This window comes from Echinops telfairi, unplaced genomic scaffold (genome assembly GCF_000313985.2).
Source record: "Echinops telfairi isolate 266 unplaced genomic scaffold, ASM31398v2 ScPeMD7_7416;HRSCAF=8454, whole genome shotgun sequence".
Taxonomy (NCBI): domain Eukaryota; kingdom Metazoa; phylum Chordata; class Mammalia; order Afrosoricida; family Tenrecidae; genus Echinops; species Echinops telfairi.
In genome coordinates this window covers 1,157,712-1,179,385 of record NW_022111316.1, presented here as the reverse complement: position 1 = coordinate 1,179,385, position 21,674 = coordinate 1,157,712, and the positions used below count along the sequence as shown (strand labels likewise).

The following is a 21,674-nucleotide window of genomic DNA, read 5'->3' as shown; positions in this document are numbered from 1 at the left end:
CTCTCATTGCTGTGTAACCTATAGTGCAACCCCTATAGTGCAGCTGGGCTCCACTTCCCAGGCAGACCCAGGGGCTATCTGGGTAGACAAACAAGAGCAGAGGAGGCCTCAGGAGCTGTTCAGATCAAACAGCTGATACCCACAGGTTAGCTGAGCTTCTCCCTGCCTCTCTGGCCCTAGGTTCACCTCTTAAGAGAGGTGTACCATCTCAAAATCAGGGGTGGAAAGAGCTCTGAACTCTGAGATGGTTTCTCCTCCTCTCCAAATGGAAAAGAAGTGGATTTGTCCTGGAAAGAAAGAAGTTACATTTCTTGCACGGGGTGGGGAAGAAATCTTGGTAGTGCTACAAATCAGCAACAATCTCACAAGCAAATGTACGCTTGCCAAGGTGACAAAGGTTGGGAGGTGAGGTCCAGGGCCCAGGCACTACTTGAGGCTATTTTAGAAGAATGAGGCACCTGGCTGTGGCAGGCAGGGAATGGAGCGCTGACAGATGGGTATGAGAAACACCTGGGGGAAACCATGGGCAGGAATCCTGTGCTTGGTGGTGCTTGGGAGGCACAAAGAACTACTACCTCAGAGAAGCGCAGCCCCCCCCCCCCCTTGCAAAGCAAGGAGGATCCCGGTCCCCAGTGCGTTTCCCCAGAGTCAGGAGGGGGGCAAAAAGAGTTCCTGTTTTAGAACCTCAAGTTTGAGGAACTGATTTAAACCTCAGGGAGAAGCTGTCCACTGGCTGACAGTCTTGGTGATAAAAAAGTATGTGGGTGTCAGTCTCCTGACTTCTTGAATCCTCACACCTACCGTGAAATAGGATTGTTACTACCTTCCCGGTTCTACCGTTGAAGGAACCATGGCGCCCCCAAATGAAGTGACTCGGTCAGGGTGGCAGGCAAAAAAGATCACTCCCTTTAGCACGACCCCTTTGTTGTAGAAAAGGGGTCGGGCGGGGTCCCTTCTCTGAGGTTTCAGGACGGGAAGTTAGGACACAAGCTGATTTAGGAGTCATTGAAAGAAGGTGGCGATGGCAGTACACGCTGAAGATAACGACGCACTTCCCGGCGTTGTGGTGCCTTTCATTTCAGCTCACACGTCGTTTCCCTTTGTGCCTTTTTAGCGCCAAAAGTTTCCTCCAAAAGACCAAGTGTTCTCGGGAGGCGCCACCTTAGAACTACATTTCCCACAACGCCGCAGGCAGCTCGCTCTCGACAAGAACTACATTTCCCAAAATGCCGAGGGGCTGGGGAGAAGCCAGTTGGCCTCCATCCCTATCTCAAAGATACAGTTTTCGCACCCTGCAGCCCAAATGTAGCCACTTCTTTCCCCTTTCCTTGCAGAGGCTTCCGTTCCCAGCTTGTAACTTCCGATTCCATTCGTTTCTCGGTGCGATTGTTTAGAGGAGAGAAAAAACAAAAACAAACCCAAAAACCAGCACAACGTAATCTGAAGGGGAGAGCGCATGCGCTCAGGGCACCTAGTTTAGCCAGCGAGCAAGACCGCCAGGCTCCGGCCGCCTCCCGCCTTGCGCGTGCGCAGACGATAAACCAACGCCCCGGAGTCGAGGCGCGGGTTTGGTGGCGCGTTTTAGCGAAGTCGCACGTGAACGGTAGCAGCGACCAGAGTCCGGTGAGTGCGCGCCGAGGCCGGGGCTTGAGGGACGGCGCGTGGGACCCGGAGGTGGCAGCCGCCGCGGGCAGGGCCAGGGTGGAGCCGCGAGGCCTGCAGAGCCCGAATGGGGAGGGGTCCAAAGGGGTCCTGGGCCGCGCGTGGCCGGGCGGGGAGGGGGACGCACTGGGGACCCGGATGATCCTCGTTGCTATGCAACGGGGGGCGCTGCTCCTAGGTAACGCGGGAGGCGCGCGTTTCCGGGGAGAAGCGGGTTCCGAGCGCCGCTCCGAGGTCCGCGGAGGCTGCCCGACAGGGGGACGCGGCCAGCTCCAGCCCCCCCTGCGCCGAACTCCGCGGCCCGAGCCCCTCGGGGCCCCGCATCCCGGCCGCACCGCGCCCCTGCCCGCGCCGCCACCCAGCAGGGCTTGGCAGGCAGGGGACGCACTGTTGAAAATAGCACATGCCACTGACACCCTGTCTGGAGGAGGCTGGGCCCTGGGCGGGCGCCGCGCGGCCCCATGGCTGCCCCTTCGCTTCGCCGCCGCCCTGCCCCCAAACAGTTGTTGGGCCGCAGCTGTCAGGGTCTTAGTGGGACAACCCCAGATTTGCCGGGGGCCGCTGACTCCTTTCTCTTGAATGCCGGCTTCGGCCCAGCTGGCAGCGCCCTTCCAATCCGGCCGCTGCTGCTGATTGAGATCAGCGATGAAAACATCCCTCCCTAGACTTTTCGACACTTCTACACTCAGGGGTTCGTGACGTGCTGCTGGGCACTGGAACGCCAAGATAAATTTATGTGGCAAGTGTAGCTCGAAGTGCCTAAGATCTCCTGGGGGCGGCAGGTGTGCAACTACCTGATGCTACAATGTAAACTCGCGTTGACTTTGGCAGAGGGGTGGGGAACGGGTGCTGCACCATTTCTGCAGGGGCTGACCCGGTGTGAACTCTTTGTAAACACTTCTCTTGTCCAAGTGAAAAGACTGAGGGAAGCTCAGACGGGTTAAGTAGCCCAGGTGAGGGGTGGCTTTTCTAGGCCCTTGGCACAGAGCCCCACGATTGGGGCTTTGCCTGCTGTTGTTAGGTGGCATCAAGTCGCTTCCGACTCATAGCCACTGGGTGTGCAACAGAAGGAAGCACCGCCCAGCCCTGGGCTGCCCTCACTGAAGTGGTTACGTTTGAGCCCATTGTTGCAGCCGCTGTGTCAATCAGAGGGGCTTTGCCTGGAGTTGGTTTTCCTGCCCGTTGCTGCCTGCCTGCCTGCCTGCCTGAGAAAGGCCTGTGGAGCTTGAAAAACAAAGCCCTGCAAGCCCCCACCCTACCCCCTCTTCTCCTCCCCAGGAAGGTGGGGCAGACTTCCTGGCTTCAGTAGGCTCCACGGGCTGTGCTGATGGGCATCTACATTGAGAACCGTTGCTCCAGAGAGGCACCTGTGAGCAGTGGATAGGGAAATCAGGGTCAACAGAGGGCACCCAGTTAGCTGCCCCTCCGGCCACAGGTGGATTCATAGAGAGGAGACCAAACCACCTACTTGGCCAGGAGAGGAGGAAGGGCCAGCCCAGGCGGGTATGAGCTGTCCCACCCTGCCCTAGCAATCACAGCTATGCTACGGTCTCTCTCTCCGCCCTGATAAGTGAAACCCTTCCCCAGCCCTGCCAGGTTTGGCTGGCCCAGCCAGAGTCAGAACATCCAAACCCCTAGCACAAAAGTGGCAGGTCTTGTCCCTGCCTCTGCCTTCTCATGCTTCTACCTGTAAGCCCTGCTCTGCAGGCTCATCTCCAGGTGTGCGGTCCCCTCTGGGCACCCGATGTCCCCGCACTTTGAGCTTATTACCATCTGGCAGACCTGTAAGCCCCTTGAGGGCAGGGATCAACTCTTCTTGTGCCTGGACCATCTGTGCAGTGAGCTCAAGGGCAAGACTTGGAACCTGGGTTCTGGGGCCAAGCCCCAGCGCCACTGCGTGATCTTGGGCAGGCCACTGACATCAAGTCAAAGTTTCCTGAATAACATGGGGGAGAGCCTAAGCCTGTGACAATCTCTCCCGCAGCCCCACACAGCACCTACTCTGTTTGTTGCTGAGGGCTTCCTGTAGGCCTGAGGCCCGGCAGGCAGCGTAGGAGAGGAAACTATCGGGACCTTCAGAAGGGGCCCAGGTGGTGCTGTGGGTTAGGTGAGGAGCTGCAAGGTCAGCAGGTCAACCCCATCAGCCATGACCAGGGAAAAAGACAAGGCCGCCCGCTCCTGTGGGATTTACACGGCACCGGAAACCCTGCCTCAAGTCGGAGTGCACTCACTGACAGTGGGTTTCATTCCCTTTGGGGTTCTGGCAGAGCTAGGAACTGTTTCGGCTCCTGGCAGCCGTGGCCAAAGAGCAGATGTGTCATGGCCATGGGACAGACCGCTGTGTGCTTGGAAGGAAACTCTAAAACAAACTCCTGGCCAAGTTGATGGTGACTCATAGGGACCCTACAGGGCAGGGCAGAACTGCCCTTGTAGGTTTCTGAGGCTGTAATTCTTTAAGGGAGTAGAGACCCTCAGATCAGTTTGAGGTTTCGAACTGCTGACCTTGTGGTTAGCAGCCCAGTGCTTATCCACTACACCACCAGGGTTCCTGTGCTGCCTGGGATTAGCCTAGAACTAAGACAGGTCAGCCAGTCAGCCATACTTGTTATCTCCAAAGGGGGCATGCTGGCTTCTGGGAGATTTGGGGTGTGCTGTCCTTAGGTGCTGGTCTCACTGCGTAGGTTTCTTTCCAGGTCCCTGACTCCCCCCAACTGGAGGCAGGGGCCACTGGAGCATCATTCTGGCTGTGGCCTCACATGTCACCCTGACCTGCAGTAGCAGAGACGACATCCGATCCCTCCTGGTGGAAGTCCTGGGATATAGGATCCAACCCAAGATAGCAACCTGCTCTTTTAAGTCCCCGACGTGGATCTGACCCAGATCGCCCAGGACCTGACCCGGCCTTCCTCCACTCAGCCAGTAGGCAGGCAGGAGCCACCTGGGCCCTGGTTTGTGCCAAAGAGAGTAGAAGGCTTTCCCAACCCAAGGACCTGCCACCCGGATTGCATGCTATGCAACGCGTGCTGACATTGGGACCCTCCAGAGGGGCTTAGAGCAGCTGTGGTGGGCCCAAATTCTCCCTGAATGTGTATTTTTAGAGTCCTTTTTTGGACTTCCCCCTCCTCTCCTTTCAAGAGTAGGAAGGGACTTCCCTCCCTGGCTGCTCTGTCCTGATGGCCCTGGATTTCTGGCCAACACCCACCCCACCCCCTAGTGTCAGGGTAACAACAAAAACCTTAGAAGTCTGCCTGCCCGCCTGCCCCCCTCCCCCCCAGAGGAGAGAACAGGAACTTGCCAGGGCTGTTGGCCACGTCTCAAGCAGGGTGGCAAGTGGAAGGTGGATTGGCAAACATTATTCTTGGCTGCCCCTCACCTGGTTCGATGACTAGATATTTGTTGGTCTTAACTGGCCTGCAGCATCATGTTGCACACACACCAAGCAGTTTATTGGCTCCTGTGCCTGTTCCCCAGAAAGCCCCTGAGCCGAGTGCTGGGCGTCAGGTTTGTTTTCCTGCAGGAATAACCCGTGCTCCGGCCGTCCAAGCCCGGAGGAGGCTTCATCCGGAGGGAGAAAGCGAAGGGGTTGTAGGCCCGGGGTCTGCAAGAAGATGCGCCTGGACTCAAATTCCATTTCCCTACTTCCTCAGCTCCCTGCTCAGTCAGCACTGGGTACTCACAATGCCCACCTGGTAGGTTCTTGTGAAGTAGGTGTTGTGTGGCACCACGCCGCTGCGTGGGGTGATCCCGACTCGTGACTGTGGGACACAGTGGAATGGCCCCTGTGGGTGTCCAAGACTGTGATCTTTAGGGACCACCATGCCTTTCTCCCATGGAGCGACTGGTGGGTTTGAACTGCCAACCTGTTGGTCAACAGCCAGACACTTAAACCTCTATGCCACCAGGGCACCTTGTTGCCTAACACAGACCTAGTGAAATGGTCTTTTTTTATTCAAAATAACATCTTTCTTTAAAGGGTGTCTTTAACCCTTTACGTATCCTGGCGGGGAACAGTGTGGCCACCCTGTATCAGTGATCCTTGGCTTGGGCTCTCGGACCACTCCCCCCACTCCCGGCCCCCTGGAAGCTCTCACAGCCCTGTGCCTGGTCCATCCCTGGACAAGGGCATCAGGACCCCTGGGAGTGGGAAAGGGTGGCCACACTTGGCACAGTGCCCAGGTGATGCTGATGAACAGCCACATGGAGAGTCACAGGGAACAGGAAGTCCGGGTTCGAGGCTTGGCCTCACCACTTCTGACCCTCCTTTCCTTCTCTTCCATTCGAGGGGGGACACGACGCAACCTGCACAGCACATTGGCTCATGTGCATCTGTGATTCCTGCTGGAGTGCAGAATTGTGCCCTTCTGTTTCCATCGTCATACCATGGCAGTTGTAACTGTGTGTGTGTGTGTGTGTGTGTGTGTTGGTATCAGCTTTATCTTAAGTAGATTAGAAGCTGCGGAGGGACAAGACCGACAGCATCTGAGACATAGGCCTTTATCTTTCTCTCGCTGCCAGTAAGTCGATTCCCATTCACTCAACCCTATAGGGCTGGATAGAAAGCCCCCCATGGCTTTCTGAGACTATCTCTTTCTGGGAATAGAAAGCCCCTTCTTGCTCCTGATGATCAGCTGGTAGTTTTGAACTGCTGACCTTGCAGTTAGCAGCCCACTGTGTAACCTCCTATGCCACCAGGGCTCCAGATCCGCAATCAGCCAGCTTTTCTCAAACTGTAAGAAACCTAGGAAAGTTCTCTCCATCCACCCCGAAGGCATTGCAGGCAGCTTGGGGGCTAATTAATATGCAAGTGGTGTGCAAAGAGAAAGAGGAGCTTGGGAATCAGGTGGTTGTGCCAGTTCTCTCAGTGGACAGCTCTCTCTCTCTTTGGCTTCAGTGTAGCTGCCTGCAGGGCAACTCCTAGCTGGGATAGTGGGTTTCTCCCAGTCGGGACTCCTGGTTTTACTCTGTGCCTCTCTCCCGGCAGACCAGCCATGGCAGGCTCAGGCAGCCGCTCGTCCTGGGGCAAGCATCTGTTCAACATCGGCCTGAGGGTCCTAGTGGTCCTCGCCCTCCTCCACTTGGCATTGTCCCAGTCCCACCGAGACTTCGCACCACCAGGCCAGCAAAAAAGGGAGGCCCCGGTGGGTCTTCTGACCCAGATCGGCCGCTCTCTGCGGGAGACACTGGACGCCTGGGTCGGGCCTGAGAACATGCACCTGGTGTCAGAGGTAAGGAGCAGAGGCCCCTGGACCCACCCTTGGGACTGGTCAAGGGAGAATCGGGCTGTGCCTGGCCAGCCTTCATGGCTCCACGCCTCCTCTGTTCCCTGGTCCCTAGTGCAGAGAGGCCCCGTGCTACCAAAAGGAGCCAGCCCACACTTTCTCTCTCATCATTTGATGCTTGTCCTGGGGCCTGGTTGCCCCACCCTCATCTTTCCCTGGCCCCAGGCCTTCCCAGCCACATGTGTAAGCCATGTAAGCCATGGCACTGGGTGACTAGGGTCAGGATGGGCCCTGAAGTCTTTGGTTGTCAGACATTGAGAATGAGCCCATCTCTTCCCCCTTGAAAGACATTTGTGACCGGGCGGGGTTGCTTCAGAAGGGCAGTCTCTCCTGCCTGCTGGCGGCCCAGCTGCATCCCCAAAGCCCCCGGTGTAGGGCAGCTGCTTGACCCCTGCTCCCTCCACAGGCCAAGACCTGGCAGATACCCTTTAGCCCGTTGTCACCACCTCCTAGAGGCCAGGCACACACCGTTTCACGGTGTGATGACTAAAGCGGTCAGCCGATGCCCACTCCCCCACAAACATCGGCCCACCCCCGAGGGCTCTTAGCGCCTCAGGGACTTTGTCTTCCTCACTGGGAGACTTTTGTGGCAGGGGCCCCAGGCAGACCCGAGGCCCACAAACAAACCTCCTCCCCGGCCATCCCCTCCGTCAAGCAGCGGGCAGGAGCCCTTGCTGCTGGCCTGCATGGCGGTGCTTCGGTGGCATGCAGCCCAGACACTCTCTCTCCCCGCAGACCTCCTCTCAGGTGCTCTGGGTCATCTCCTCGGCCATCTCTGTGGCCTTCTTCGCTCTGTCTGGGATCATCGCACAACTTCTGAATGCCTTGGGGCTAGATGGTGAGTGGCAAAGGGCGTGGCCTGGGGGAACTGGTCCCTGGCAGGATCAGGGCTGTCCTCAGCTGCTGGACATGTGCAGGTGTCCCGGGAGGCAGCCAGCGTGCTGACCCTGACCCCTTAACCCCAGTGTTTAGGTCCCTGGGGTAAACAGTTTGCCCTAACCTAAAGATTTGGCAATTCAAACCTCCCCCACAGTGCTGCAGAATAAAGGGTGGGTGATCTGCTTCCAGGAAAGCCACCGCCGGCAGGTTAGTTCCTGTAGGGCAGAATAGAACTGTGCCTTCGGATTCCAGAGCCTTGTCTTTCTCCCAAGGACCAACTGGTAGCTTATTAACTGTGGACTAAAGCATATTCCCCTGCTCTGCCACCAGGGCCCCATAGAACCCCTGTGGAGCGGTTCTGTGTTATAACAGGCATCACCCACAATGGAAGGATGTATGGATTGTGATAAGAGTTGTACAAGCCCCCAATAAAATGATTAAAAAACAAACTGGCATTGCCATGAGTCCAAGTTGATGTGGCTGAAATCAATGGTGGTGGTTTTTAAAAATAAGAAACAGGAGTTTCCTTGCCAGCATGCTAAGCTGTGGACTCTCGTTTGACTGTGAACCATGGCTTGGTGAGGCAGCTAGAATTGCCCCATTGAGGGGCTGAGACAGCTATAGCCTGCCTGCATTTGATTATGCTGGGGCTGTGCTGCCCAGCGTGAGCTGACGTCTGCCTCTGCTTCCTTCCTTCCAGGGGACCACCTCACACAGGGCCTGCAGCTGAGCCCCAGCCAGGTGCAGACCTTCCTGTTGTGGGGCGCCTCGGCCCTGGTCACCTACTGGTTGCTGTCGCTGCTCCTCGGCCTGGTCCTGGCCCTGCTGGGCCGGATCCTGTGGGGCCTGAAGCTTGGCCTCTTCCTGGCAGGCTTTGTGGCCTTGATGAAGTCTGTGCCCGACCCCTCCACCCGGGCTCTGCTCCTCTTGCCTCTGCTAACCCTCTACGCCCTGCTGAGCCGGCTCACTGGCACCCGGGCCTCCGGGGCCCAGCTGGAGGCCAAGGTGCGGGGGCTGGAGCGCCAGGTGGAGGAGCTGCGCTGGCGACAGAGGCGTGCAGCCAAGGCGCCCCGGAGCGTGGAGGAAGAGTGAGGAGGCCCCCCCCCAGCAGTGCCGCCTGCATCCCACCAAAGAGCTGCGCTGCTTCCAGCTGCACAGCCATCCCCCCAGCCCCAAGCCTGTTCTTGCCCTATCTCTGAACCTCCAGACCCTACCACCCTAGCTAAGCAAGAGGAAGCCTGTTCCCCTGCTGGTGCTTAGGGCCCCGGGCCCCCGAGCGACTGTCTGGCTTGTTCACACCCCCAGGCAGGTGAGAGGGACTCGGCTCCCGCTTCTCCTCATCATAACCCCCTCCCCTCCCTGCTACTTTTGCTTGCTTGGTCTTCCAGATGGATGTCCCTTCCAAGCCACCCACCACTCCCTTCCTGGTGCCCTCTGTCTTCTAGCCCTGCACTCCAACCAGATCACAGCCCCTCAAGGAGGGCCCCTGTCCTCTTCCCTGCCCAGTGGTGGGGAAGGAGCTGGGTCAGTTTCAAGTGCCTTAATCCGAGCCCTGTACGGCAGCAAACGGACTGTGGCTGCTCCGTGTCCAGGAGAGCAGTCCCCTCAGAATCCCAGTTCCCCTTTAGCCAAAGCAAAGAGGGCTGCAGCCTGCAAGGACTCCACAATCCCTGTGCTGCCAGGTCCCTGTGGGGGTGCAGAGCCCGGAAGCCTGGAGGAGGAGCCTCTTGCCTGTTCTTAGTCCTTCCCTGCACTCACTGCCATGAAGAAGCTGGTGCTCGGACTGCCCAGCACTGACCCAGGAGTGTAGACAGAGCCCACGCCCCTCCCCAGTGACACAGGGGGCCTACTGGCTGAGCCTCTACCAGGCTCTCCCTCATGGCGGCCAGGGGCCACTTTTGCCTGGGGCTATGCAGAGGTGGATGGGTGGGCTCTCTGCCAGGCCCGGCATGCATGGGATGTGAAGTGCCCAGTTGGTCCCGAAACTGTTTGGACTCACAGCTGCAGAGATAGATATTTTTATCAGCGCTTGGTTGGTTTTCAATAAAATGCACGCTATTTTATTATCTGGTTCCCTATAAAAATCTCTGTACTTAACGTCTGGGTTCCTTGATTCACCCTCTTACTGAACTCACCTCAGTAGGCCGCCCTGCTTTCCGGACTGTCCCCAACAGAGGCTTGTGTGATTCTGGGGGAGGGGAAAAGCCCCAAAGGCATGCTGGGGCCAGTTTTGCCACCCCACCCACTTCCTCCCTGATGGGCTAAAGGGCCGGAGAAGTTCAGTGCCCTCCAGGGAGCTCGCAGAACCAGTGTGCTCAAGGAACAGTGGGAAGAGGATGGTAGCTCGACCTCGTGGCCCAGCTTCTGACCCCTCCCCATGGAGCCCTCCAGTCTTGCTGCCTCTGCCTCATAGTCCTCAACAGACCTGTATAAGTAGTTTCTGCAGAGAGGCATGTTTTTCTCTTAAATTGCCCAGGAGATGAATGTGCAGCTAGCCTTCTGCCCTGACCTCTCACAACACCACAGCCTGGCAGGCAGTTCTGGTCCTGGACCCCTGCATCACATTTCCCAGATCCACAGGCCTCTCCCCAGGGTGGGACTGGGCATGAAACTCGAGCTGCCTGCACCTGGCTCTGTCCGGGCAGGCCTAAGTGGTTGTCATAGGGCCCCGTTTGGCCTTCCCTGCCCCTGCGGGCCAGGTTCCTAAAATTCTGGTCTGATTCAGATGTTAGATGCTTTTACAGGTGGGCTGCTTCGGGGCGGGGCGGGGCGGGAGGCGATGTTGGAGAGGAAGTGGTTTTTCCCTCCCTGACTCGGAGTTTTCCTGAAGGAAGTCGAACGCCCTGGGTCGCTCCCAGCAGAGGCGGGCCAGCCCCGGGTGAGGTCAGGCGGGAGAAGCGGCCTGCTGGCTGCCCTCGGGCGCGCGGCCACCGAGGGCTTGGACACGCGGGGCACTAGGACCCGGCGGAGGGGCAGCCCATGTGCTGCTCGCCTCCCTCCCACCCTCGCGCCCGCTCCATTGTCTGCGAACCGCGGCCGCGGGGCGGCGGGCGGTGGCGGGAGCAGCCGACCGGGCCGGGCGGCGGGCAATGCCGGGCCGGACAGCGGCCGCCTGAGCCACCCGCCGAGTCCGCCGCCTTCCGCCGGAGGATGTGCGCCCAGGTGGCGGGGCGCGCGGAGGCGGCCCCCGGGGAGCCCCGCGGCCCCGGGCTCCGGCTCTGGCTCCTGGTGGTCCTCACCCTGGACGTCGTGAGAGGTCAGCGGGGGCTGGGCGGGGCGGGAGGGATGCCCAGGAGCCGCGACCCTCCGGGTGCTCGGACGCAGCCCCGAGGAGGGGCGCCCCCCAGCGTGTCCTGAGGGTTGGCGAGAGCTGACCACCGGGATCCCGTTCCCAGGCGCGCGCCCCTATAGCTTCCCTCGCCTTGTACCAAAAAGAAAACCAACTCGTAGCTTCTGACCCGTAGTGACCCTCCAGGACACAGCAGCACTGTCCCTTAAGGTTTCCAAGGCTGCAATCATTACCGAAGCTGACCGCCACATCTCTCCTCTTCGGAGCTGCTGGTGGCTTGGATCTGCCAACCTTCCCGTCAGCAGCCCCGTGCTTAACCATTGTACCACCAGGACTCTTCCCTCACTTTCTGCCACTCGGCAACTCCTGCCGGACTGGAGCTGACTGGCAGAGGCCCTGCCAGGTGACCCCTTTACCTCTTAATCCAGCCCAGCTTCTAGCCCCGCAGCCAGGCAGCCTGACCTGCCCCCCATGCTGGACGGACCCTCTTCACCCTCACCCCCAATCCATACAGCAGCACTTGCTTCCCTCCCCCATGGGGTCTCCCAACACCAGGGAAGGTGAGCAGCCCCCCAGCCCCACCCCCTGCCTCAAGGAGCCTCTCTGACCTTGGAGTCTCCAGGGTTTGCCTCCTTGGTGCCTAGAGCCCTTGGAAGGGGCAGTGGCAGCATGGTGCCAGGGGCGGAGGTCCAGCTCCCCTTGACGTGGGCTGTGGCTACAGAGTGCATGGTGTCACAGGAGAGGGGCCGGGAGGTAGTAAGGCACACACGCACACACCCCTCCAGCCCCAGTGCTGAGCCTTGGGGGATGGGAGCCCATGATAGTCAGCCACCAAGCACCTTATAATTATCAGGGAATGGAGTAGGAGTGCCCTCCTGGCTAGAGGCCAGCCCTAGGGAGCAGGAGTCACTCACCTGTTACACTTGGGACTGAGGTGGTGGCGGCATCTCAGACACATGTTCCCTGGTGTGAGGGGCTGTGCAGGAGGGCCAAGCCCACCAGTCCCCATGGCAGCCCCTGAGTGGGGGTGGGTGGGTGGGGGTGCTGAGATGAAGTGGATGTCAGGGCTGCTTTCAGCCACCTGCTCCCCTCCTTGGGGGACCACTGGGTGGGAGAGCCCTAACAGCCAGGAGAGCCTGGTCATATCCATTAGGCAGCGGTCATGAAGCCTGCTCGCCGGACAGCCGCTGGCCTCACTAAGTACCTCTATAGGTGAAGGAGCAGGGCATCTTGCTCCACTGAGGCAGGGTACCGTGGCCTCCGAGTGTCCCTCCTCCCAGGGAGGTTCTGTTCTTCAGGGGCATTCCGGTCCGAGTAAGACAAGGTCTCACAAGAAGTGACCGGGGGTGAGGCCACAAGCAGGGACTAGCAGTCCAGGAGTGCTTCCTGGAGAATGACCCTGAAGGAGGGAGGATGGCTGCCACTGAACAGCAAATCCCACAGCCTCCCCGTTCTAGCAGTACCCACGAGGAGAGAGGGAGGGTGTACCAGTGGTTAGTGCCTCCCAGTGTGGCGCCTCAGGCAAGTGCCTTCACCACCCAGCCTCCTGCCTGCAAGGCAGGATTCAGATAGTGGAACCTGGTCCTGAACGTCCCCTTTGCTTGGGCTCCTCTCCATTCAAGAGCACGCTTTCGACCCCCGTCTGGCCTTGTCTTTCTCTCGTCTTTCACTTCCTTCAAGGATGCTGTGCTCACTCTCAGCTCACAGTTCATCCAGTCGTTAGTATTTCATGTGCCAGATCCATTCCTGAGATGGTCTCTCAGTGCAGGTGGGATGTTCTCAAGGGCCTACTTATTGCCTACTTGCTCTAATTGGCCCTCGGCTTCATCTTGACCTTGCACTTGACCAGTAGGTGGTCTGCCCGCCGTTGAGCCTTGGCCTTGTTCTGTTACCAAGCGTCTCTCCACCGTGCCTTCCCGCAGATGGACTCGGTTAGATCCTGTGTATGCCGCCTGGTGAGGTCCATGTGTAGGACTACCAGGTGTGTTGTTGGGGAAGGAAAAAACAGAACAAGAAAAGGTGTTTCCAGTGAATAGGTTGTTAGTCTTACAGAGTCTATCACGTGAGCTCCAGCATCGTTTCTGTCACCAGGGCCATCCACTTCGAATGATCTTTCTCCTTTGCTTACAATGTTCTCATTCCAACCGCCAGGAATTACCAGCGTAGGGTCACTTTCCGACTACAGAAGTTGGTCGACATCCTCAATTCTTCATCCTAGGCCTTTGTGGCTGGCTGGTTTGCACATTTGAATGATGGTTATATTATCTGGTCTTCTTGGTAGGCATCTAGCTACTGTCTGATCACTAAAAGTATTGGATTTAAGGCTAGTGCTTGAATGTTAGAGACGGGAAAAATTTTGCTGAAGAGAATTCAAATGTGGTTGCGGGAGCATGCCAACAAGAAGCTGCCAGAACCCAGAACCCCAAGCCGGATTCCGAAGAGGACTTGGAACAAAGGATATTGTGACTGCTATCAGGCCGAGCTTGCAGAAGTAGAGTACCAGGAAAGTAATTCTGTTGTATTGATTGTTTAAAGGCATTGGGCTACGGATCCCAGAAAGCTCTGGTTCATATTTTGGAGACCGGGAATGCCAGAACACATCCTTGTGCTCACATGGAACTTGCATCCCGACCAAGAGGCGGTGGAATGAACAGATCCAGGGCTGTCCTGTCACCAGGCTCCTTCAGTCTGCATGCTGCGCAGATAATCTGGGAAGCTGGAGTCCATGAAGAAGGTGCGACATCAGGATTGGAGGAAGCTTAACAGACAGCCTGCAGCCTGCAGGTGACACGACCCTTCTTGCTGGATGTGAAGAGGATTGAAGCACTTACTGCTGAAGACCAAAGGCTGCATCCTTCACCCTGAATTCTTACACCTCCACATACAGAGCAAAGCAAAACACCCCTCACCACGGGGCCCATAAGCAACATCCTGGTAAACGGAGGAGAGAGTGACATCGTCTAGGATTTCATTTCACTTGGATCCGCAGTCAGTGCCCAAGGAAGCAGCCATCAAGACATGCAACAGTGCATTGCCTTGGGAGGGTCTGCTGCCAAAGACCTCTTGGAAATGCTAAAGAGCAAAGAATGCCTAAGGGGTGCCTATCGCCAGCCGCGATCGTTTCAATTGCCCCATGGGCACTCGATAGGTGGACAGCGGACCAGAAAGACTGCAGGAGAATTGATGCTTGGGCGTGATGGTGTTGGCGAAGCCAAATAAACATAGCGAGCGCTGCTGGAAGCCCGAGCAACTCTGTCGTGGGAGAAGTACGGCGGAAGGGTCCTTAGAAGGGAGAATGGTGAGGTTTGGTCTCAGGTACTTTGGACATGTTATCAGGAGAGACCAGTCTCCGGAAATGGATAGCATGCTTGGTACAGACAAAGACCCTCAGGGAGATGGTGGCTGCCAAGAGGGGGCTCAACACAGCAACGCCTGTGGGGATAGCGCAGGATCAGACAGCGGGTGGTGCTACTGCACGACGGGCCGCTGAGTCAGAACCAACAACAACAGTCCATAGAGTTATTATTAAAATGAAAGGAGTTGGCGCATGTAAAATAATGCCCTGCATAAGTGTTCAGAACTGTGGCTGAGGATTGCTGGGATGGTTAGCCAGCGAAGGGACCCCAGGTACAATGGTTAAGCACATGCTGCTAATGAAAAGTGAGCAGTCCAGACTCACCCGGCCACTCCGTGGGAGCAAGGCCTGCCAGGCTGCTTCCGTAAAGAAGACAGCCAAGAAACGGCCCCTGGGAAGTTCTGCTCTGGTGCTCTGGAGCATGGGGTCACTCTGAGTAGGATCCACTTAACAGTCCCCAACAGCAACAAGTCACCTAGCACAAATCAAAGATGGCCCTAGCGGTCCTTAGAGCTACAGGTTCATAATCCTCTCCCTACTGCTTGCCTGAGCACTCCCTCACTGCCCTCGACTCCCTTCCAGTCCACAGTGACTCTACAGGACAGGGTAGAATTGCCTCCGTGAGTTTCTAAGACTTTAACTCTTAACTAAAATATAAAGCCTCATCTTTCTCTGGCAGAACATCTGGTGGTTTTGAACTGCTGACCTTGGGTGTTGTCGAATGTATAATCACTAGGCCACCAGGGCTCCTACTGGGCACCCCCAGGCCTTCACAAATCATCTCAGCATCTCCCTCCCCACCACCTCCCAGGGAGACTGGCAATGCCTAGGATGCCCAGCCAAGCCTAGCCAAGGACTCTAGGCCAGAAGGAGGGTCCCACCCTCTCCAAACGATTCTCTTCCTGGTTGTTTACCTCTCAGGTTCTGTTTGGTGAGACTCGTGCCCCACAAATGCCACCGGGGTGTCTGAGGGGAGTAGGCAGGGGACAGGCATGGAGGACAAGGGGGCACTGGGAAAATTCTGCTGGAGCAAGGGAGGGAGTCCGGGTTTACGGAAGTCTAGACGGATTGGAAGCTGGCATCCAGGGAGTGTAGCATTCAGGGAGTCCTCGGTCCAGATGCAAATCTTGTTTCTGTCCCATGCAACTTATGTGGGGCTCCTGCATCCGTCTCACCACCTGGGGAATGGGTGTACCTTTCTCCCTCCACTGCCTACCAGCACTGTGCCCCAGGATGGAGCTTGGGAGCTCTCACCATCCCTGCCTCTTCTCCCTCTGCAGTGGGCTGTGACCAGAACCCCCTAGAGCCCGTCTACTTGCCAGCTGCCCTGGAGCTCCTGGATGCCCCCGAGCACTTCCGAGCACAGCAAGTAGGCCGCTACCCACCGGCCAACGCTTCCCTAAGCTCAAGGTCAGAGACCTTCCTGCTCCTGCAGCCCTGGCCCAGGGCCCAGCCACTGCTCCGGGCCTCCTACCCGCCCTTTGCCACTCAACAGGTAAGCACAGGGGCACAACAGCCCCCAGTCTCAGAGCCCCAGGTCTGGTGTGTGGCTCAGCTCCCTCCCTGGCACCCGAGGGGCGGCCCACAAAGGCTGCTTGTCCTCTCCCGAGCCTGGATACCAGCTCCTATTTCCTCATCCGCACCCCCACCCCCTCTCAGGTGGTCCCTCCCCGCGTCACTGAGCCCCACCAGCAGCCAGTCCCGTGGGACGTTCGAGCCGTGTCTGTGGAAGCTGCGGTGACTCCAGCGGAGCCCCACGCCCGAGTCCTCTTCCATCTCAGGGGGCAGGACTGGCCCCCCGGGCCTGGCAGCCTACCATGTGCCCGGCTCCATGCCACCCACCCTGCGGGCACTGCTCACCGGGCCTGCCGCTTCCAGGTGAGTGGTGGGCCCCTGTGGGCTCAGAGAGGGGTCCTGGATTGGGATAACAGAGCTCAGCCCTTCTGGGAGCTTTCACAGGGGCGCAGGAAAGGGCTCAGAGCTTGGTGGCCAGCCAAGAGGTCAGCAGTTCGAAGCCACCAGCCTCTCCGAGGGAGAGCAATGCGGCAGTGTCCACCAGGAAGATGGACACCTTTGGACACCCTAGGGGACAGTTTGGCTCTGTCTTTTAGGGTCGCTCTGAGCCAGAAATCCCCTGGAAGGCAGTGGGTTTAATATCCGTCTTACGGAGTTCAGTTCCTCGTGTCTGACATTGGGCGAAGAGCTGCCTCGCTCTGAGCCTCCGTTTCCTCATCTGTAAAATGGAGCGGTCATAATTCCTGCCTCATGTGGGGTTGGTGTGAAGAGTAAGTGAGACAATGCAAGTGGGGCTTTTGTCCCTGAGCCGTCCCCTCCCTCAGCCAGGGGATGTGCGCAGCCTGGGGCTGCTCCTGTGCTGCGAGGCGAGGGCTGTTGCTGGAGGCAAGCCCAGGGGGCCACTGGAGCAAGAAAGAGAGAGGTCTTTGGTGAGAATCTGGAGTGAGACTCTCACCCAAAGGTTGGCAGTTCAAACCCACCCAGGGGTGCTTCAAAGACGTGCCTGGTGATCGTCGTGCTTTTAGCAAGGTCATGGCCTTGAGAACCTAAGGCAGCAGGGGCACTCTGCACGCACGGGGTGGCGCAGGGTGGCAGCAAGTCGGAATGGACTCCCGGGGCTGGATTTGGGGATACTGAGTGGAAGCCTGGTTGTGGTCAGGGCCCTCGTAGGACACTGTCAGGAGAGGCTTTGGGGTGTCTTGCTCCAGGGAGATCAGGCCCCAGGGTGGAAGAAGACCCCGCCCCTTTGCTCTGTATCATGGTGAAGCACCTGGGACACACCTGTGGCCCTCTTTCATGCACGGCCCCTCCAGCTCCCGGTCCCCGAGCCAACCCGACCCCTCTCCACAGCCGACCCTGGGCGCCTGTGTGGTGGAGCTGGCGTTCCCCGCCCACTGGTTCTCCCAGGCCACCTCCACGCGGGCCGAGCTGACCTACACGCTGGAGCCCGAGGCCGACGGCCCTGGCGGCTGTGGCCCAGGCAGCGAGGAAGACCTCAGGAAGCAGGCCCTCCCTGTGGGCAGTGTGGAACTGCGTTCAGCGGACCCCCCGCAGTACCAGGAGGTGCCCCTGGATGAGGCCGTGACCCTGCGGGTGCCCGACCTGCCTGTGCGGCCTGGCCGGACCTTCAGTGCTACCCTCCTTCTTCGACGCAACTTCACGGCCAGCCTCCTGACCCTGCGGTGAGCATGGGACCTGGGGACGAGGACCTCCAACCTGCCACCCCCGTGCAGACAAGGAACTCTCATGGCTGTCACCTGGGTCCCACAGGGGTGGGCACAGCCCTGAGGCTGGAGGCCCCTCGCCTTGGTACTGCTCTGAGATCTGAGAGCATCCAGACACTCCTCCATCTCTGCGCGTTCAAATCTCGCTACCCCTCCTTCCAATCTTCTAGCCCCATGTCCGAGACCCACCCACCCCAGACCTCTCAGCTTGTCTTTCCCGTCGCTGCGAGCTGTGTGAGCTCAGCAGATGCTCCTTTAGAAGAGCCGTCTGTCGCTGTGTCATTCAGTACGTGCAGAGATGGCTTCAGGGGGCATTTCTGGTTCTTGGTGTGAAGGTTTTCTCAGCGTGAAGGTCCCCCACCCTGCCTCAATAGACCCAGGACGAATTTGCTTGCATATTTGATCAAGCCATTCCATCATGGTAGCTGGGTACCAGCCAGTTCTTCCAGTCTCTGGAGCCCTCGTGGTCGATGGAGGCAGGTGGACCGGCCGTCTGGTGGCTTCTCAGCTTCCTGGCTCTGTGTCCTCCATGCCCTCTCCAGAAGAGTAGAGCCCAGGTGTCTCTTGGATAGCCGATTGCAAGCTTTTAAGGCCCCTCTTTAAGAAACTGTCATCCCTCGGGGCTAATGCCACCCACTTCACTGGGCGGCTGCAAGGCTCGAGAGGGGGAGAGGCAGGGGTGGGCTTGGAAGCTGGGGAAACTGTGCCTGAGGAAGGGCAGAGGGGTGGTGCTCTAATGACTCAAACATCTAGGTGCATTTTTTCCGTGTACAACCTTCCATTCAGCTCCCTGGCCTGTGCCTATAGTCACCAGCTCACACGTGGGTGTAGCAAAGCCCCACTGCCCATCCTGGCTAACGGGTGGGCGGGGATGCCCATTCAACCCATCAACCAGGATAGGTAGGGCATGGCTTGCCTCCCCAGAGTGTGGGATATGAGGGTCCATCCCAGCGTATCTCGGGGGATGCCTCTCCATCTCTAGCTCTCTTGGACAGACACACACTCACCAGTACTTGTTGGACACCACCACAGGGAGCCAGCTCAGTTCCCCTCCAGCACAAGCCACTACCTGGGTGGGGCACGAGGGGACGGGAGAGCTTGGGGGGGGTGTCTTTGCACTCTGACCAAGAAACAAAGTCTGTGGGAGTGGGGATGGGGGGAATTTCCCTGGCACACAAAACCAGGGCAAGCTTTCTGAAGGACATGGCACTGGGGTGGTTGGTGGGCAGATCTGGAAGAAGACAGGATCGAGCAAAGGCCCAGGGCCCAGGCACTTTCAGTACAGTTGACACCCAAGTGTGAGATGTCACGGCTGAAGAGCTGGCTAGACCAGACACTGGCAGGCCTTGCTCAGGGGGCAGTGGACTTTGAGTGGGAGAGCGTAAGGTAACATGAGCTAAGGTGAACTCCCACCAAGAGCAGGTCAGACCAGACGGGGGCGAGCAGGAGATTCACACGGGACCCCGAGACGCCAGGAGGAGGCTGCTCTCCTGGGGGGTCCCTGTCCCTTGTCTTCCCCCTTTGATCTAGCCCCTGGCTCAGTGCCCACCTGACACACGCCCTTGTGTGCCATCCCACAGGATCAAGGTGAAGAAAGGCCTGCATGTGAGTGCCGCCCGCCCAGTCCAGCCCACCCTCTGGACTGTCAAACTGGTCCACTTCAAGAGTTCCAAACACCACACCGCTCTCATCACTTGTCACCGTGCCGGGGCTGCAGTGCCACACTCCAGGTGGGCAGCCCGGCAGCATGGGTGATGGGCCCTGAAGGGCTAATGAGGGGGTGGGGGGTGTTATTGTGCCTGAGGGAAGGGGCCCTGGTGATGCCTCAATTTGCCCCTGTGAGCAGACCGAGAACAGACTTTCAAGGCAGCATGTGCAGACGATGTATCACTCATTCACTCATTCATTCAGCCATGATGATGCGGCCTCACACGGGCCACGTCCTGATTCTAGGTGATGCCAACCTACCCCAGCCCTCCAGCTCGAGCCCTCACCGCCACTGCCCTGTCCCTGCATCCACGCAGCATACCCCCAGATCACCCCCTCCCCACTCGGGTCCCCCAGGGAGCTGCTTCTCCTTGAGACCCCAAGCCTCCTAGGCCACCTCTTTTGTGCCCCTCAAGAGTGAGGTGGGCCCAGCACACATGTAGTACTGCTGCAATGACGGCGTCCGTGGGTGTCGCCAAGGGTTGCCCGTCCAAACCCACATGGTAGCTCCACTGCTTCTGGACATTTATAACCCATGCCTCCCCCAAACCCAGCCGCCTCCCCCAAACCCAGCCGCCTACCCCGCCATCCCCAGCACTCACAGAGTCTTCTGATCCGCACCCGGAGCCTGTGGGCAGTGCAGCCCCTGCGCTAAGCCGGTCCCTACCGCCCTGTAAACCTCCCTCCAACGCCACCTCTCCATCCCCGCCCGCCGCTAAGCCGCAGGCCCCTCACTTGTAAACCGGGGAGGGGTTTGTGGAGAGGAAGCTACCAGGGTTTCAATCCGGAAGGTGGCATATCCAGTCTTGCAACCTGGAGTCCAATTGCACTCTTGGCTGGAAATGGCCATCAGGTGCTTTATGTCCCCCTGACGGCTTGGGAAGGGAGCCCTGGTGAGGTCATAGGTTAAGTGCTGGCTGCTCCAGCCCGTCAACCACTCTGTGGGAGAAGGACAGGCGGTCAGCTCCTGCAAAGATTGACAGCCTCCGAAACCACACGGGGCAGTTGTATGGTGTCCTGTAGGGTCACCACTGTGAGGCAGTAACAGCAGTGGGCATTTCCCTGGTTGAATGGCTCCAGGGCGCAGCGGTGGGGGTGGAGAGGGCCCAGGAAGCCAGCACTCGCCTTGGAGGAGGATCCTCAGCTGCGTGGGCCTTGCCGAGCTCACGGGTGCGAAAAGCCTGGGCTCTGGAACTGGGCTGCTTGGGATAGAGCCCCGGCACTGACTGGCTGGGGGACCTTGGGTGAGTGGCAGGACCCCGAAGCCTCAGTCTCCGTATCTGGTATGGGGCTGGTGACTGCACAAGGGACGGGTGCCTGACAGCCCGTGGGCACTCAGCACTCCTCTCTGCTCCCCGCAGCACCCCGGAGCTGGCCGAGTTCCTGTGGGTGGACTTCGCCGTGGAGAATGGTACCAGCGGGGGTGGGGCGGTCACCCGTCCGGTCACATGGCAGCTGGAGTACCCTGGCCAGGCCCCGGAGGCAGAGAAGGACAAGATGGTGTGGGAGATCCTGGTGTCAGAGCGGGACGTAAGAGCACTCGTCCCACTGGCCAAGGCAAGAAGCCCCTGCTTCTGCATGACTGGGCAGGGGCCAAGTGCCCCTCCTCACCCGCCGGCCCGCGCCCCCACCCCTGCCCCCTGCTAAGGGGCTTGTAGCTGAACTCTTCCTGCACACCCCCAGGCGGAGGAGCTGGTGAACACGGCCCCGCTGACCGGCGTGCCCCGACATGTCCCCGTGCGCCTTGTCACTGTGGACAGTGGGGGCACCCTGGTGGAGGTGACGGAACATATCGGCTGCGAGTCTGCCAACACACAGGTCCTACAGGTGAGTGACATCCACGGTGACACGCTCCAGATTGCCCCCTCCCACTTAGGTCCCCAAGGGAGCTGCTGCTTTAGACCGGAAGTCTCCTCGGCCACCTCTTTTGTACCCACCGGAATCCGGCGGCCCCAGCTCAGGCACTGTCACTGCAGAGGTGGAGTCCCTGGCGGTTGCTGAAGGTCGGCGGTCTAAACTCACGCGGTAGTGCCTCGGAGGACAGACCTGGCAACCTGCTTCCGAAAGGTCGCAGCCTTGAGACCCAATGTTGCGGTTCTGCCCTGTACACACGGGCTCACCAAGTCACAGTTACAGGCACCTGGCAGCAGTGCACTGCGGTGATGAAGGAGGACTGAGAATACAGGCTCCTGAATGTGCTTGGCCTCCTGCCCCCTTGTCAGGAAAGCGCTAGCTCCGCAGCCCTTTGGCGATGACAAACACTG

The 21,674-nt window shown here is 58.7% G+C and overlaps 2 protein-coding genes across 4 annotated transcripts in view; both read left to right on the top strand.

Moving 5' to 3' along the window:
• The first annotated feature begins 1,531 nt into the window (after nt 1–1,531).
• TMEM109 (transmembrane protein 109) lies at nt 1,532–9,886 on the top strand. 3 transcript variants are annotated; one of them, XM_045297094.1, is made up of 5 exons: nt 1,533–1,623; nt 5,164–5,351; nt 6,644–6,887; nt 7,677–7,779; nt 8,521–9,886. In XM_045297094.1, exons 3-5 carry the CDS (start codon nt 6,651–6,653, stop codon nt 8,910–8,912), a joined length of 732 nt encoding a protein of 243 aa, XP_045153029.1. In that variant the 5' UTR covers nt 1,533–1,623; nt 5,164–5,351; nt 6,644–6,650; the 3' UTR covers nt 8,913–9,886. The 3 variants fall into 3 exon arrangements, with proteins under 3 accessions (XP_004714987.1, XP_045153029.1, XP_045153028.1); XM_004714930.2 differs by lacking the exon at nt 5,164–5,351 and having other exon boundaries at nt 1,532–1,623; XM_045297093.1 differs by lacking the exon at nt 1,533–1,623 and having other exon boundaries at nt 5,001–5,351.
• Nucleotides 9,887–10,970: 1,084 nt separating this feature from the next.
• TMEM132A (transmembrane protein 132A) overlaps nt 10,971–21,674 on the top strand; it is a 15,748-nt gene continuing 5,044 nt past the window's right edge. The window contains exons 1-7 of the mRNA XM_004714931.2: nt 10,971–11,076; nt 15,745–15,959; nt 16,124–16,342; nt 17,330–17,661; nt 19,284–19,433; nt 20,772–20,967; nt 21,094–21,237. Of these exons, the coding sequence (XP_004714988.1) occupies nt 10,971–11,076; nt 15,745–15,959; nt 16,124–16,342; nt 17,330–17,661; nt 19,284–19,433; nt 20,772–20,967; nt 21,094–21,237 (1,362 nt within the window). The remainder of the gene's footprint in view (nt 11,077–15,744; nt 15,960–16,123; nt 16,343–17,329; nt 17,662–19,283; nt 19,434–20,771; nt 20,968–21,093; nt 21,238–21,674) is intronic.

What these genes read in the sequence shown, in the direction of transcription:
- TMEM109 (XM_004714930.2), top strand. Translation starts at nt 6,651, where the DNA reads ATGGCAGGCTCAGGCAGCCGCTCGTCCTGGGGCAAGCATCTGTTCAAC. An exon ending in ACATGCACCTGGTGTCAGAG is followed by an intron (nt 6,888 to 7,676) that starts GTAAGGAGCAGA and finishes CTCTCCCCGCAG; the next exon opens with ACCTCCTCTCAGGTGCTCTG. An exon ending in GAATGCCTTGGGGCTAGATG is followed by an intron (nt 7,780 to 8,520) that starts GTGAGTGGCAAA and finishes CCTTCCTTCCAG; the next exon opens with GGGACCACCTCACACAGGGC.